At 48.6% G+C, this 17,452-nt stretch overlaps 1 protein-coding gene across 1 annotated transcript in view; it reads right to left on the bottom strand.

The window, feature by feature from the left end:
* The window catches only part of WDPCP (WD repeat containing planar cell polarity effector), a 180,889-nt gene that overhangs the window by 99,245 nt on the left and 64,192 nt on the right, over positions 1-17,452 (bottom strand). Inside the window, exons 9-10 of the mRNA XM_068153001.1 lie at positions 16,760-16,893; positions 11,488-11,679 (exon numbers count right to left, since the gene is read on the bottom strand). Coding sequence (XP_068009102.1) covers positions 11,488-11,679; positions 16,760-16,893 — 326 coding nt within the window. The remainder of the gene's footprint in view (positions 1-11,487; positions 11,680-16,759; positions 16,894-17,452) is intronic.

Genomic DNA, 17,452 nt, shown 5'->3' with positions numbered 1-17,452 from the left:
CCAAGTTCCTAGAAAAATGGACAATAGGTTACTCTGAGCATGACAGAGAGAGGACTTCTGTCATCTGTCCTTGGCTGTGGTAACAGAGAATCCTACACCGCAGGGGCAGAAACTGTGGCAGGTTTGAACACACTGCCAAAGGGCTAGGTGAGAGATGTTCTTTGATGCCAAAGAGCTTCAGATGCAGGAAAAATGGATCTGTGAGAGTAGAAAAGGGGAACCATTTAGGGGTACTTGAAGGCTGAATGGACTGGAAGAAGAGCACAGGGGCAGAGCGCCATACAAAGACGGCAGCTGGCAAAGGGCAAGAATTTGTAGTGTAGAAACTGGGAAGTACCCGAAAGTGGTGCAGGAAACAGAGGAGACCAGTGAAGATTCCTGCCCTGGGTGAGAGGTGGTGTACAGGACTTAAGCAGGAAGCTATGGGAGAAATACCAGCTGGAAATCAGCTCCAGACCAGTTTATGTGAAGCTGTTTCTCTGAAAGAGAAACCCAATGTCTCTGGAGGAATGAGAGCAGTGGGAGTCAGTCAGAAACTTGCTGCTGTTTGTTCATGCAGAACTAAAGAGTGAAAAGAAAATGTCAAAGGGAGCCAAACCCCACCCTCAGGTACATCCACAGCATTCTTCAGGCTAGGAACTACAGCTGCTGACCTGCCACTTGGTTTTGGAAGCCCCTTCTTTTGACTCCAGGTGGTATGCAAGTGCCATTGACATGGAAAGGGGAAACCGAGGTGATTAAAAGGCAGAGAGAGGGTGAGGGAGGAAACTGGCCGTGTCAGGCTGAAAACAGGAAAGGTGTCATAATGTTAAAGCAGCTTCAATTTGACTTCCACAGATCACAAGAGCAACTGAAGACATAATTCAGCTTTTTATCCTGCAAAGGATTCTGTGAAATGAAGATTTTCAGTTTGGTTTTTTGGCCTACCACTCATCACTCCAGAAGCAGCTGATGAATTCACAAAGGAGCCCTTTGGGCTGTTGATCAGACTGATGAGGATGTTTTGTTCTGACAGTTTACTTATTTTGTCAGCAAAAGGGTTCCTCATTCAAATGGAAGTAAAAAAAGAGATTGCTGCAATTCTGTGGCTGCAAATCAGTTGCCAGTTAACACAAAAAAATCTTAAGCTGCTCCTCTAAGATGAGTAGTTAGGGACATGCAAAGAGCCCCTTAATGCAGAAGTGTCTAATCCAGAAGCCAGTGCAACCAACCTGTGACAAACAGGTGAAGGAATTCCACCCGAGCAGTGAGCAGTGGAAGTACAAACCACAGGGAGGAAACACAACAGCAAATTACATACAGAGCCTGCAAAACATTTTCCTCACCTCCACCATCCCCTCAGCAGTGACTCAGCCTCTGCAGCTAGGCATTTATGTCCAGTGGCTGCCATGCAGATGCTGGAACTGCTGAAATGTGCAGCTTTGGAGGGTGTGTTGAGTTGCACAGCAAGGAAACCTGTAAAGGAGGTTACAGTGGACAAAGGATTGCTGTGACCAGAGGGTGCTCTAAGCCCCAAAACAGACAAGGTGAAGTGTTATTGTTCTGCAGTTTCCCCTCAGAGCCTGAACAGAGACCCAGGTTAGCTGCCTTTCAAATATGTGAAATAGAAATCTTGCCCAAGCAAGTCTTCAAAGCTTCCATAACTTCGGTGAAATGAGCCTTGAGGCCCTCTGGGACTCAGATTTCTGTCTTCCTGTGGCAGGTTTCAATGCCCTGCATTATTCATCTACATATTTTCATCCAAACCCAGTGCCCCTCTCTGAACACCTCCTCGTAAGACACAAGAGAGTCCTGGAGTCCACCATGATTACCAAAAGTGTGAGGAACAAAAGACTGAGCAGACTGTCAAACTCTGAACAGGCACTGGCCCTGAAGGGTAGCACAACAGAAAAGAAAAACACAAGAAACACATGGATTTTACAGCTGCATAGGGCTGACTGCTGGGGACCAGCAGGGAAAACAGACACAGCAGAGGAACATGAGCCAGCAGTGTGCCCAGGTGGCCAAGCAGGCCAAAGGCATCCTGGCCTGCATCAGGAACAGTGTGGCTAGCAAGGAGCAAGGAAGTCATTCTGCCTTGTATTCAGCACTGGTTAGGCCACACCTTGAGTCCTATGTCCAGTTCTGGGCCCCTCAGTTCAAGAAAAATGTTGAGATGCTGGAAGGTGTCCAGAGAAGGGCAACAAGGCTGGGGAGGGATCTAGAGCACAGCTCTGTGATGAGAGGCTGAGGGAGCTGGTGGTGTTTAGCCTCGAGAAGAGGATGCTCAGGGGAAACCTTCTTGCTCTCTACAACTACTTGAAAGGAGGTCGTAGCCAGGTGGGGGTTGGTCACTGCTGCCAGTGACAGAAGGAGAGGACACAGTCTCAAGCTGCACCAGGGGAGGTTTGGGCTGGATGTTAGGGAGAAATTCTTCCCAGAAAGAGAGATTGGCCATGGGAATGTGCTGCCCAGGGAGGTGGTGGAGTCACCATCCCTGGGGGTGTTTAAGAAAAGACTGGATGAGGCACTCAGGGCTGTGGCGTTGCTGGTTAGAAGGCGTTGGGTGATAGGTTGGGCTTGGTGATGTCGAAGGTCTTTTCCAACCTGGTTAATTCTGTGATTCTGTGAAATGTTGCCACCTGAGTGCCTGAAAGGTGGCAAGCAAACCCAGTCCAGCTCCTGATTTTGTTCTGTCTTGTGGGACAAAACATTGCTCACTACTCCGATTTGCTAAGCAAGTAAAAACTTGGGTTTTGGAAGGCCTTGAGATGAGAAGCTCACTAGTTTAACAACATTGTGAGAGGAAACCCTTGAAGCCTAGGGCTGGGCTGGGTGCTGCATATAACTGGGTTTTAAAGCAGGGAAAAGTTCTTGTAAGGAGAGAGAGGCTGTTAGCTGCATTTCAGAGAAACAGTTTTGACACTGTGTTCAAACAAATGAGGCTTCAAGGCAACCTTTCCAGACAGGCACTGCTCAGACTGTAGCTGAAAACAAGGGAAACTTCTCTCCTCAGACTGGCACAGATGAGCTGCCTCTCTTGCACCACTGGCCTCCTGCAGGAAGAGCACCCAGCCCAGAGATCTCTATGCTCTGCTTTCCAGTTACACTGCATGTAAGCGGGATGTGGCACTCTGAAGGGGATCAGAAAGGATGTTCTTTTCCAGCTGAGAGGGAAGAGCTCAGTTCCTCTGCCAGAAATCACTTTCACAATTAATACTTCATGCAGCTAACTGGAAAGAGTCAACCAGCTACAGACACACGTCAGGAATGCTGGGATCCTGCTGTTGGAAGAGAAGGAGTCTACCAATCACCTCTTCTTCCTTCCCCAAGAAGGTGGCACTCCACTCCCTGCCAAGGCTTCTTCTGCCTGCTGAGCAGCCACATGCCAGGAAATGCTGGGCACAGTATCATAGTATCAGTCAGGGTTGGAAGGGACCACAAGGATCATCTAGTTCCAACCCCCCTGCCATGGCCAGGGACACCCCACACTAGATCAGCCTGGCCAGAGCCTCGTCCAGCCTGCTCTTAAACTCCCCCAGGGACGGGGCCTCGACCACCTCCCTGGACAACCCATTCCAGGGCTTCACCACTCTCATGGTGAAGAACTTCCTCCTCACATCTAGCCTGAATCTCCCCACCTCCAGCTTCATTCCATTCCCCCTAGTCCTATCACTACCTGAGATCCTGAGAAGTCCTTCCCCAGCCTTCCTGTAGGCCCCCTTCAGATACTGGAAGGCCACAATTAGGTCACCTCAGAGCCTTCTCTTCTGCAGACTGAACAGCCCCAACTCCTTCAAGTCTGTCCTCATAGGAGAGGTGCTCCAGCCCTCTGCTCATCCTCGTGGCCCTTCTCTGGACACGTTCCAGCACCTCCACATCCCTCTTGTAATAGGGGCTCCAGAACTGGACACAGTACTCCAGGTGGGGTCTCACCAGGGCTGAGTAGAGGGGGAGGATCACCTGCTCTGCTCTGCTCAGAGGTGTCCCTGCTGCCTGCAGTGCAGCTGGACAAGGTGACCCTTGAGGGGCATTTCCAATCCAGGCTGTGACTCCGTTGAGTGCTGCAGCAGTGCAGGAAAGGAAACTGCTGAGCAGCATTCCCTGAAGCCCTCACCCGGAACAGGACAACAGCAACACATCGGTGTGGGGAACGGGAAGGTAGAAGCTGGAGGAGCTCCTATGGAAGTGGGTGAGACAGCTCTGGGATTTGCAGAGGAAGGGACAGGACAGAGGATCTTAAAAGACAAAGCCACGAGCTCACAGAGGGGGTGGATGGGATTATCCACTCACCACAGAGGGCTTTCCCTAAACCCTGCTCTAAGCACTTAGCCTAGGATTTCAAGGGAGGACTTCCAGAATTACTCTGAATGAAGCAAAGCAAACTACTTTCTGTTAAATAAGTGACAATTAAACTAATAATTAAAGAGAGGAGATACTTCCCTTTGCTCTGCTGAGACCCCACCTGCAATACTGTGTGCAGTTCTGGTGTCCACAGCAGAAAAAGGACACAGAGCTATTGGAGTGAATCCAGAAGAGGCCACAGAGATGATCCAAAGGCTGGAGCAGCTCTGCTGTGAGCACAGGCTGAGGGAGCTGGGGGTGTTCAGCCTGGAGAAGAGAAGGCTCCAGGGGCACCTCAGAGCTGCCTTGCAATAGCTGAAGGGATCCTGCAGGAAGGCTGCAGAGGGACTTTTGCTGAGGGTGTCTGGAGACAGGCCAAGGGGGAATGGTTTGAAGCTGAGGCAGAGCAGGGTCAGACTGGAGCTGAGGAAAAAGTGCTTCAGTGTGAGGGTGGTGAGACTCTGGAACAGGTTGCCCAGGGAGGTTGTGGCTGCCTCCTCCCTGGGGATGATGAAGGCCAAGTTGGATGAGGCCTTGAGCAGCCTGGGCTATCTGAGTGGTGTCTTTGCCCATGGCAGGGGGATGGAGTAGATGAGCTCTGAGGTTCCTTCCAACCTGAGCCATTTGGGGATTCTATGAAAGTCCCTTTTAGTTCCGTGACAGGTAAGCTCCAAAGCCATGATAATGATAATGTTTAACTCTATTCCACATCCTTTGTGACTACTTCTCTTATGGAGGTGGCAGTCATGCACCCCAAGAGTCTGGTCCCCTGGCTGTTCCAGCCTGTGTCCTGCACCAGCTAATCCACAGCACAAGGGACACTGCCCATGTCAAGGGCTCAAATCCTGTAGTCAGAAATCCTAACAATCCCAAGCAGAGGAATCCAGAGTGGGTCCAGAGGAGGGCCAGGAAAATGATCAGAGGGTTGGAGCAGCTCTGCTATGAGGACAGGCTGAAGGAGACAGAGGTGTTCAGCCTGGAGATGAGAAGGCTCTGTGCAGACCTTAGAGCTGCCTTCCAGTACCTGAAGGGGGCTACAAGAAGGCTGCAGAGGGACTGTTTGCAAAGGCCTGTAGGGACAGGATGAAGGACAATGATTTGAAATGAGAGCAGATTGAGGTTGGACGTGAGGAACAAGCTCTGCACCATGAGGGTGCTGGAACATTGGAATAGTTTGTGTAGAGAGGTGGTTGGGGCCCCATCCTTGGAGTGTTCAGGGTGAGGCTGGATAGGGCTCTGGGCAACCTGGATCCAGTGGAGGATGTCCTTGCTGACTGCAGAGGGGTTGGACTGGATGAGCTTTGGAGATCCCTTCCAAGCCAAACCATTCTCTGATTCTGCGACTGTGAATCTGTTCTGCTTTGTAAGCAAGGAACCTGCATGATGCTGGTTAAAAGACTTCCTTTTATTTCAAGTTGGAAGGAAAGAGCAGCACTGAGCTGGGGTGGGCAGCATCACCCTCCTCAGTGGAGATCCTTTGAACACTTAAAACTGAAGTATTTTGCATAGAGTGCTAGGAAAGGATAAAGTCCATGTATCAAAACAACTCAGAGTTGTAACCAGTAGTTCTTATGCAGAAAATTGGCTTACCAGGCAGATTAAAAAAAAAAGAAAGGAAAAGAAAACAAAAGCAGGAGAGCAAGCAGCTTGCTGTGTCTGAGTTGTGTGGCTGGCAGATGAGAGAAAGGTTTGATTTCTGTTCCGGCCGTTGAAAAGCTGCTTGTTTAATTTCACACGGGGAAGCTCCAAATCACAGCAACACCTTCATCAGCAGCGTGGAGTGGGAAGTGCAGTGCATGCCAGAGCGAGAGAGCTTTACAAACAGCCCTGTGAAGTTGGAAACCTACCCAACCCAGCCCTCCCCCAAGCCTTTTCCTAAGCATATCTGAAATAAAAATGGCAGACTGCGGCTCCAGGGCACCGGTTTGGCTGCTGCGCTCGCAGCCCCACGTGCAATCTGCTCCTCAGATCTGCAGCCAAAAGCTGTTCTTCTCTTCTTTCAAAATGCATCATCATCATCACCATCACCTTTATCCCATAGCATTCACTGAACTTTTAGCACCCCCTGTGACATCCAGGGTTTCGCATTCTTTGCTGTGAGAGGCATTTCAGCTATTCGCTCACGGAGCGCGGATGCTCGCCGGAGTGCCGCAGTCACCGCAGGACAGCCGGCCCGAGGAAGAGCTCCTGTTCTCGTTTCACAAGCTTTGAGGCACAATGTGGAAGCAATGATGATGAAATATTCTCTCTTGGGAGAAAGGAAAATGATGTGCTCTCTCAGGGCAAATTATTTTTCTCCACGAGATTGAAGCCTCATTTGGGTGATTTGCACTAACAATAACCGGCGTGAAAAGCAGCAGGGCAAAGGGAAGTGCAAAGTGCCACAGGAACTCAGCCCTGGCAGCAGCACCTCCTGCTCATTTCTGTTTGCAGAATGAAGTCCAAGTTGATCTTCACATGACTTTCTCTCAAAGCATTTAATCCGAGGATGACTTCCCCTCAGAGCCTGTTTATTCACAGCAAATTGTGTGAAATGATTTCTGGAAGATTCCTCTGCTGGTTTTGAAATCAAAACACCAGCATCATCTCCACAGGGAGACAACTCAGACAACACCCCTGATCGCTGGTACCACAGTATCACAGTATCACTAAGGTTAGAAGAGACCTCGAGGATCATCGAATCCAACCTGTCACCACAGACCTCATGACTAGACCATGGCACCAAGTGCCACGTCCAATCCCCTCTTGAACACCTCCAGGGACGGTGACTCCACCACCTCCCTGGGCAGCACATTCCAATGACTAATGACTGTGCCAGTGAAGAACTTTCTCCTCACCTCAAGCCAAAACTTCCCCTGGTGCAGCTTGAGACTGTGTCCTCTTGTTCTGGTGCTGGTTGCCTGGGAGAAGAAACCAACCCCTTCCTGGCTACAACCACCTTTCAGGTATTTGTAGAGAGCAATGAGGTCACTCCTGAGCCTCCTCTTCTCCAGGCTAAACAATCCCAGCTCCCTCAGCCTCTCCTCACAGGGCTGTGCTCAAGTCCTCTCACCAGCCTTGTTGCCCTTCTCTGGACACATTCAAGTGTCTCAATGTCCTTCTTAAACTGAGGGGCCCAGAACTGGACACAGGACTCAAGGTGTGGCCTAACCAGTGCAGAGTACAGGGCACAATGACTTCCCTGCTCCTGCTGGCCACACTATTCCTAATGCAGGCCAGGATGCTGTTGGCCTTCTTGGCCACCTGGGCACACTGCTGGCTCATGTTTAGGCGGCTGTCAATCAGCACCCCTAGGTCCCTCTCTGTTTGGGAGCTCTCCAGCCACTGTGACCCCAGCCTGTAGCTCTGCATGGGGTTGTTGTGGCCAAAGTGCAGCACCTGGCTCTTGGACTTGTCGAATGCCATCCCGTTGGACCCTGCCCATCTGTCCAGCCGGTGGAGGTCCGTAACAAAGAAGGCACAAACAAACCCCACGGAACGAGATCGGTTAATTGGAGAAGCGATGAGCTCACTGCCCGCAAGACAGCAGGCAAAGCTTCGGCAGACAAAACACTCCTGCAGCAACCTGCTTGCATGTACACAAATGCACACCAAAGTCCTGTGTCAGACAGAAAAGCACTTTTATGTCTTCGGGGGACAGCTCCTCATCAAATCTTACAGCGTTCAGCAAGTTAAACACTGAACTCCAAGGGAAGAAAAAAAAATGGGAGTCAAACAAGTCAAGATTTGCAAGGAGGAAAAAGTGATTTGGGGTTTGAGAGGAATCATGCCTGCCTTTAGCCTTAGTAGGAGCAAATGTTAAAAGATAAAGCCACACAGCATGACTCCACTCAAATGGAAAGTGTGTTTAAGAGGTAAAATTCACTGCCCCTGGGAAGCTGAAGGGCTGCCTAAGCACAGAATGCCCCCCACACTGCATGTGCAACACCAATCAGCCCACTGCAGAAGGGCCAGTGACAGGCTGTCAGGAAATGGCCTCGGGTTGCACCAGGGGAGGGTCAGGTTGGACACAAGGGAAAATTCCTTTGCTGCGAGAGTGGCCAGGGATTGGCACAGGCTGCCCAGAGAGGTGGTGGAGACACCATCCCTGGAGGTGTTCAAGAAACTGTAGATGTGGTGCTTTGGGGTATGGTTGAGTGGTCATGGTAGTTGGGTTAGGGTTGGATTGGATGATCTTAAAGGTCTTTTCCAGCCTTAGTAATTCTAGGATTCCATGACTCTATAAATGGTAAGGCAGCAGAGGCAAAGGGGGGCACATAAGCCTGCTCACAAAAGCTCTGTGTTTTAGTGGTGCCTGGCTCAGAGTTGCTCTTTAGAAGCTGTCTAGGAACACTAACAACGCTGCTCATGCTTGAGCTATCAAATGACCCTCAGAAGTCCAAAGTGTTAAAGTTCCCCTACAAGACTCTGCGGGGGAAAAAATGTGCCTCAGTCAGTTGCAGGCTGGGGGGTGATGCTACTTCTAGAGCTGCTGGGTTCTGATGTTTCCCATCCATGAAATGGAACTTAATCACTGCCCATGAGGAGCACTGGAGAAACCAGGCAAGAAACCAAACGGAAGAGCACCGTGTGTTACACGTGCTGGTGCATAAGCAACGCACTCAGGCAGGGTCCTGAGCCTCATGCAGCAACTCCCTGAGCACCCCAGAGACAAGCAGGGGGAGCAGAAGGACTGACACCCAGAGAAGCAGTCTGTTACCTCCAGCTGGCCATGCTTCCCATGCTTCTGCTCAGCCTTCTGCTGACAAACACAGGGCAAGATATTCCAGGTGAAGAGCTGAGAATGAAAATGGCCAAGCAGAGGTAAAGAAGCCCAAAAGGGGGAGCAACTCAGCAGTTCAATTTGGTGCTTCTGCTTCTACAAGTGAATTCCTTCTATTTATATAACAATATGGCCATAATGAAAAGGATAAGGAGTTTAGGCCTAAAGGCTCAGTGAATGCTTATTATCATGATGGTGTTCAGCACCAGTGATGTCCTTGGGACTATACCAGTCTCAGCCCTGAGCAATCTAGAGTCTAAACCAGAAAAAGGATCACAGAGCCATGGAGTCACAGAATTGCTGTGTTTGTGATCTAAAACAAGGTGTACTGGAAGATGCAGAGCAATGTTGCCATTTGGAAATCTCCCCATAATATGATAAAATGAAAGCTTTAAACTGAGTCTGAAATGAGTCTCTACAAAGCATCTCAGAAAGCACGAGATGGCAAACTGCTAGGTTGGCACTGAGGAGATTTCTGGAGGCCATGGGAAGAGACAAAAGGCATGGGAACGTTGCTGTCAGAACCAGGGCATAGGGAAGCGATGGAAGGAAATAAAACCTGGACCAGGATTAGCAGGATGGAGTATCAGAATATCAGAGTGGCACAGGGAGCAGGTGGAGAAAGCTTGTAAAGAGCAGACACAGGTTTTAGCTACCAGTCATTTTTCTGTGTGACTGGGCATAGCTGCAGGGGGAACTGAGAACTGCAGGTGTGTATCGGGCAGAGGAGAGACATCACTCAAAGATGACTGCCAGGTGGAGAGAGGTCAAACAGAAACAACTACAGGCAGAACTCAAGGTGATTTAAACTGAAATTCTCCAGTGACTAATGACTCAAATCAAAAAGGAAAACTGTCTCAACCACCTTCTCTCTTTTGCTTTAGAGAACATCCCCAGAGAAGAAACCGAGTCCCTGAAAGGAATGTTACTCCCTTTCAGGAGTAATACTTAGCAAAGGAACACTTGCAAGACACCCAGATGTGTTCACCTCCCCTAATTAGAGAGAGCAGGATGTTGTTTGTAAGAGCAGCTTATTCCAGAGTTTTACCTGGGGCTTTTCCCCAAGGGAAACATCCTGCAATAGCTACTCCACAACAGCTACTCCACAGCTGATCCTCTCTTTGTGCTCTTCTCCCACCCTCACTGCCTTTTTACCCCATATTAGTAGTGGTTTAAGCTAACACAGGAGCATCTCCACAGGAGGTTAGTCCAGAGCATCTTTGACATTTTGATCTCAGGCTGCAGCTCTTTTCAGAGGAAGCCCAAATAGCTTATTTTTCAGAGTTTTTCACTTAACAGAAGAAACTGGATACAAGCCTTCTTGAGCAGATGAACTAAAAATGGAAGAGGCAAAATGGAAGCATCTGCCTAGAAAGGGAAGCTAAGCAAAGTGCCAGGTAAAGGGTCAGCTTGTAGCCTTGTCATAATTCATGTATTCCACTTCCACCTGCAGATGAGGAATTTGGACTTTTTCTTTAGGGAAGAAATTGGTTCACCCAATGCCATCACTCCTAAACAGCAGCAGTTGAAGCAGCCTCTGGGTGCAGCTAAAATGTTGTAACAAACCACAGACACAGAATTGTCAGAGTTGGAAGAGACCCCCAAGGGTTACACAGTTCCAACCCTCCTGCCATGGGCAGGGACACCTCACATTACAGCAGGTTGCTCACAGCCACATCCAGCCTGGCCTTAAAAACTTCCAGGGAAAAGGCATCCACCACCTCCCTGGGCAACCTGTGCCAGTGTCTCACCATCCTCATGAGGAAGAACTCCTTCCTGATCTAAATTTCCCCTCCTCTAGCTTGAATCCATTCCCCCAAGTTCTGTCACTACCTGACACACTCAAAAGTCCTTTCCCAGCTTTCTTGTAGCCCCCTTCAGATATTGGCCACAGTAAGGTTTCCTCGGAGCCTTCTCCTCTCCAGACTGAACAACCCCAACTCTCTCAGCCTGTCCTCATAGGAGAGGTGCTCCAGCCCTTAAAACACTTAAACCACTTCAAACAGATGTCAAATGCCCATCAGTGAACACTGCTGACATCAGCTAACCGTTGAAAATCATGGCATTAGACAAGCACAAGGCCGCTCCAGTTTCCAACTCGGAGTTTGCCAGTGGTGCTCTCACACTTCCATTTTCAGCTTCAGCAGCTCCAAAGCTGTTCCACTTCGATGACCTAACTCTTGCTCCATCTCCCAAACTGCTTTTGGGAGGAAGATAGCAAACATACCCAGCAAGGTGCTTTCTTCACCAAACAACAACCCCTTGCTTATGAGATGAGAATTGCTCCTCTTCCTTTCTGATGATTTGTTAGGGCATCTGTTCTTTAGATCCCTCTTAAGCTGAATAGTTATTTCTTTAGCAAATCTAAACAGATCCCACAACAACAGAGCTCAGCACATTACCTCCAATTTGCCATGTGCACAGCCTAAAAGAAAGAGGTTGGCTCTGTCCCTCTCACAGGAAATAGGAGACCAAGGCCACGCTCCACCAGTAGCTGCTGGCCACCAGCAAACGACCATGTCTTGCGTACAGTTTATCGTCAGGCGACGTTTCACCCTTCTAGCTTCTGGTCCAAGTATATCAGTGTATGAAACCTGATGGAAGAGAAAAAAAAAGGCAGGAAATACTTGAGGTCACGAAAGAGCAGAGTAGGAGCAAGTGGGGAGCATTTGCTTTGGGTATGTGAAGGAGAAGTGCACACAGCCAGAGAGGTCTGCACACCGAGCCACTCACGCAGGCTGGCTGCGACGTGAGAAGCATTGACTTGGCCAGAGAAAGCCCTGCTCACACTTTGATCTGTGGGGAGGGGATTGGCAAGGAAAGGAATGTGAGTTAAGAAGGAATTTACTGCAATGACTCCAATCAATACCAAAATGTACAGTCATGGTTGCTTGACAGCATCGACCTACAGACAGGATTTAAGCTTAGCCATATTAAATGACAAGTTCTGCAGAGCTGAGGGGGAGCTGGGGCTGGCGTTTAAGACATCATCAAATATTAAACATATTCTGCAGCGTTTGAACAAACATCTCTCTTTCTTTTGCCCCCCCCCCGAAGCAAGGCAGCCAGCTACAACCCCCTGCTCTGCAGGAGAATATTCACTCCCTCTGCATAATGTAGCTGAGCCACAGCATCATGCGTAAAGTTTATGCAGCTCCTGAGAATTGTGCCTCTTTCTCACAGAGGATTTGTGGAATTTATTATTCAAACTCCCTTATTTTGGAGCAGGGTGATTTGAAAACATGAGCAGTGCACCATCTGGGTGACATATGCCAAGGAAATATAGATTGCACCGCATTTCTGCTTAAGGAATTAATGGAAGGTTGATAGCTAAGGGAGGGAAAAAAAAAACCCCAACCCAAACTATCTTGCCATTGCTGGTCAGCAATAATCGAACCACTTTCTGGGGATTAAGCGCATGGCTAAGCCTACTGGACCAGACACTAGCAAAGGGCAGGGGGTCTTCTTATCAGAGAAATGCTTCTGGAGCCAGTCTCACTACATGACAGATTGCTTTCATATTCCTGTCTGCAAGGCAACAAAGGCTGGCAGTAATGCGATAATGCCAGAGTGCAATGGGTGTTAAGAACCCGCTTCATTTATGTATTGTATTTAGTAAATAATCAGGCTCATCCAAATTGTGATCTCACCACTCAACCAAGGCCATTAAAAATAAGGTTAATGCTTTAATAATCCTCTGCTGGTTTTTATATGGTCAAAAAGAACCCTTTTCTATTTGCATGGTCATAATATTATTGACCTCTTCATCCCCTGAATACACATCAAAAGGAGCTGAAATCAAAGTAATTACCAATGTTGTTCTCTCATGGTAAACATTTAACTCCTTCTACCGTCCCCTCCTTCAGTAAATTGAAATGGATTGAAAAACCCAGATGGGAAAAACCTCACCACAGGTCAATATTTTCAGCATATCCCACCTTTTACTTGTTAAAACACTCTTGAGGTGTACAGAGGAAACAGACAGGGAAGTCGCCAGGTAGCTGCTACTGGCATTGAAACTCCATATAAATAGTTAACTTGGTGCCATTATTACTTCATTAGGATGGAAAGCCATGAATGCTTGCACAGATATTCACCAGCCCTGCATGGCAGTGTTAACTGTCCATCATTTCACGTGGAATATCAGCCACACATCTTTTGTAAACCTGTCTGTCCTGGCACACTCAAACCTGGGCTAGTGCTACTGAGGCAAGGCAAAAGGTAAGAGTTGGGTTTACCCTGCGCAGAGCTTCCAGACTGTAATGTTCCTTTGCTTTTCCACAGGGGAAATAAGATCCAAGGTGGTACCATGTAAGAAAGAAGCCAGAAGAAGGAATTCTTCCATTCAGGTTTGTAATATATTAAAACCCCCAGCACTGGGGTGAGTGTCCAGCTGCAGGAGGAAAGCATGGGTGACGCGTTTACAGCACCCAGCCTGTCCCTGACAATTCCCTGCCAAATTTGCCCACCATGCAGATGGACACTGAGCACTGTGAAGCTGCTTCTCTCCAGATAGCAAAGCAATGAGGATGCTCACAGGACAGCAATTTAGTTGCATTACTCTGGACTGTAAACAAGCCCCTGCCTCATTTCAGAAGTGGGAATCAAAGGCCAAGGGGGCTGTGTGCATTTCTCCAGGCTATGCCAAAAGGCAGAGGCAGAAATGAAGGCTGCAGCCAAATGTCCTGGATCTTAGCTCTGTGTTTTAATCCTATGACAGTTCCACACCAGTGCAAGCTACCTTCCGATTTCATTTCTCTTGGAAAACAAATCAGCATAAAGGAAGTGTTTTTTATTCTGAAGTGTGCATTGTTTCAAGTTTGTACATTTGCAGTGGAGGAGAGTGTTTGGTTTCTTTCGTTACTGCTGGCAGTGGCATTAATATTGCCTGTGTCTGATCACAGAATCACAGAATGGTCTGGGTTGAAAGGGACCTCCAAAGGTCATACAGCCCAAAACCTCTGCAGTCGGCAGGATCATCCTCCACTAGAGCAGGTTGCTCAGAGCCCTGTCCAGCCTCACCTTGAATATCTCCAGGGATGGGGCCTCAACCACTTCCCTGGGCAACCTGTTGCAGTGTCCCAGCAGCCTCCTGGTGCAGAACTTGTTCCTCACATCCAATCTCAATCTGCTCTGCTCTAGTTTGAAACCACTGCCCCTGGTCCTGTCACTGCAGGCCTTTGAGGACAGTCCCTCTGCAACCTTCCTGTAGCCCCCTTCAGGCAGTGGAAGGCTGCTCTAAGGTCCCACTGGAGCCTCCTCTTCTCCAGGCTGAACACCCCGAGCTCCCTCAGCCTGTCCCCATAGCAGAGGTGCTCCAACCCCTGACCATTTTCATGGCCATCCTCTGCTCCACCAGGTCCAGGTCTTCTGGTTTTTCTAAGCTGGACCAAAACCAGCCACGAAGAACCCTAACTCAGCGCAGAGAGCTGATGCAGTATCATTGCAGCAGTGAATAAGAATTTCTGCTGGCTCACACTGGTGCAGTTTTGAAGATAATAAAAATTATATTTAGCTGCCTAACTGGGAAGCCTCACACAAAAGAACATTCAATTAAAAAATGCAAATGCCTCTTTACTTTTTTTTTTCTTGGCTGGCAAAGAAATAATCCATAGTGATTCCCACTGATTTCATGAGAAAGCAAAGTTAACACTGAACGTGGAGGCGTTTCTAGAAGCTCAGCTGCCTCCACAAAGGACTACACATAACAACCCTATTAAGGAGAGCAGCAGATATTTCTGGTTTCCTAGGGCAGAGAGAGTTTTCCTTGGATTAGGCTTTCCTTCTTGCCCAAGTAAGAGATGCCATAAGCATTGGGTCCAAAACATACCCAGCAGTTCTCAGAATGGAAATCTCTTCTCTAAACAAATTAAGTAAGGTGCTATGCCTCTCAAAATTAAACGAGGAAGGCAAGTCCTCAGCTCACCACAGCTTCTTCATTATAGTTCAGTGCTATTAAAAGCACACCACAACTGCTGGTAAAGCACAGCCTTAGCAAGCAGCAGGGGCCAGGCATGAGCAGACATCATTTCCAAGGAAGGGACGTGGCGGCTCGGTTCCTGCTGAACAGTGAACTGTCTCAAATCCACCTTACAGAGCTTGGATCAATCTCGCAAACACAAGGCACTGCTGAAAGGAGGCCCTGAACTGAAACAGCCTGGAAAATGGATGAGATATTCATCCTAGCAGAAAGCATTTCTGCCCAGCAAGTTAAAAGGTGCTGTGGCAAAACTTAAATTAGCCACAGCCTTCCACAGCTTGTCTTGCAGACGCAAACTTCTGTGTGCACGGAAGAAAATCGTAGAGGGGCTGTGGAGGGGAGAAAGTTTGCTGGCAGGAGATCGTTTTCCTCAGTGCTTCTCCAGCCTGAAACACATGCAAACCCTCTCTTTTGCTCACTCCATCTTGGGCAAGAGGTTGGCTCTTCCTCCTTCTTGCAGCAGATTGGCTGCAGCGCCGTTCCCACTCTGCCTGTTCAAAGTTAATTGCCTCTGGCTGATTATTTTTTCATAGCGCTGTAGCGCCAAGCACTTTCACCTCATGTCAGCTGCTGCTTTGATGCCAAGGAGCTTATGGGTGATAGAGGTTATGTCTACACAGCCCCGTCCATCCAAGACTTGGTGGAATTCATGTAGGGACAGGACAAGAGGTAATAGCCTTGACCTGGTAGAAGCCAGATTTAGATAGGAGTTGGGAAGTTCTTCCCATGAGGCTGGTGAGGCACTGGCACAGATTGCCCAGAGAAGCTGTGGAGGCTCCACCCCTGGAGGTGTTCAAGGCCAGGTTGAATGGGGCCTTGAGCAACCTGGTCTAGTAAGAAATGTTCCTGCCCATGGCAGGGGGGTGGAACTGGATGATCTTTAAGGTCCCTTCCAACCTAACCCATTCTGTGATTGGGATGAGCTGGCTGTACTGAAATCCAAGCTGGCTAGCTTAAAGCCAGCTCAGCTGTCTGAAGACCACCTTCCGGTGACTGCTGCGCATGCCCAAAAGAGAAGGACTTTAATCTTTATTGTGTAAGTAGTGAAATAAGATTCAGAGGCACCAAGTCACTTGCCTAAGGTTTGCCAGCAGTGTGAAACTCAGCTTCTTTACTCTGAGTCCCAGCTCAGCGGCTGTGGTGCCAAACCAACTCTCCCAACAACACAGTGACTATAACTTGAGGGAAAACTAAGGTTTCTGCCAAGAATTACAGCAGCTGCCTGATTTCTTGCCCCTTCCTGAGCTCGTGTATCTCAGCTGAGCCACAGTATGTTTTTAGCCCACAGCAAACAAGAGGTAAAAGACATTAGCTGAAATCTTTTACACTGAGGTTTACCATTACAGATTTGGCTTCATGCTTGTTAGATGCCGAGAATGTGCGAAGGGTCAGTCACTGCTGCTCAGCTGACACAAGGTAAGCTGCTAAGCAGGAGCTACTCAGCTGTGTGGCTGAGCCCTTCACCTCAATGCAGTAGAAAATTGGATCCTTCTTGGCACAGCATTTTACCTCCTGAGCTCAGAAGGCCGTGCAATTTTGTTTCACTTTTCCAGAACTGCCATTTCTAGGATCGGAGCCGTTCTGGTCAGTTACAGGAAGGGTTGCAACCTGCATTGCTACATGGCATCAGTGAGCATCAGGGGCAGGTATGGTTAAGTTGCTGCAGTGTTTACAGTCCCCATTGACAGCTCTACCTTCCAGTCCAAAGAGGAGAGCTTCTCCAGTCTCCTGCTGATGTCAGCAGAATCCACCTTCTTCGCAAACTGAATAAAGCAGAGCTGGTTACGGTCCTCAAACGACAAGATGATGAAATTGTCTGTAAGAACAGCTGAAAAACAAACAAAAAAATGGTCACCACTCTCATACCTGCTCCTAAAAGCAAAACAAGTTACTCAAGCCTCTGCTGAGACATTGCAAAACACCTTTCTTGGCAAGGTGGCATCTTCAATATTACACTGAAGCCTCTGTAATCTCCTGAAAGCCATCAGTGTGTCACCCTGCCAGGACTTTCTTGGAAATGGGGAGTACTCCCATTACACAAACCTGAATAAATTAGCTCCTATCAAGTCACCACAGCATTCAGGTACAAGTTTTATGCCCTTCCACATTCATTTTCATCTCGGTTCAGCCTTTGGTTTTATCTTTTATTCAACATCTACCACTCTTTGGGAAATGCACCCAACACAGCCCAGCTTGTGTCAGGGATGAGCAATGCAAATCAGTGCTTCAGGTGCAACAGGCATTTTGACCTTGTAAGGTGCTGCAGCAGACACCAAGGGGGCTGCTACAGGCAGGCTTATGCTTTACACAGAATCACAGAATGGTCTGGGTTGGAAGGGACCTCCAAAGGTCATCCAGTCCAACCCCCTCTGCAGCTGGCAATGGCA

The sequence above is a fragment of the Melanerpes formicivorus genome, unplaced genomic scaffold (assembly GCF_026170545.1).
Source record: "Melanerpes formicivorus ecotype bairdi unplaced genomic scaffold, bMelFor1.0.p_v2 SCAF_25, whole genome shotgun sequence".
Lineage (NCBI taxonomy): Eukaryota > Metazoa > Chordata > Aves > Piciformes > Picidae > Melanerpes > Melanerpes formicivorus.
The sequence above is the reverse complement of the archived record's forward strand: the minus strand, read 5'-3'. Positions and strand labels throughout refer to the sequence as shown.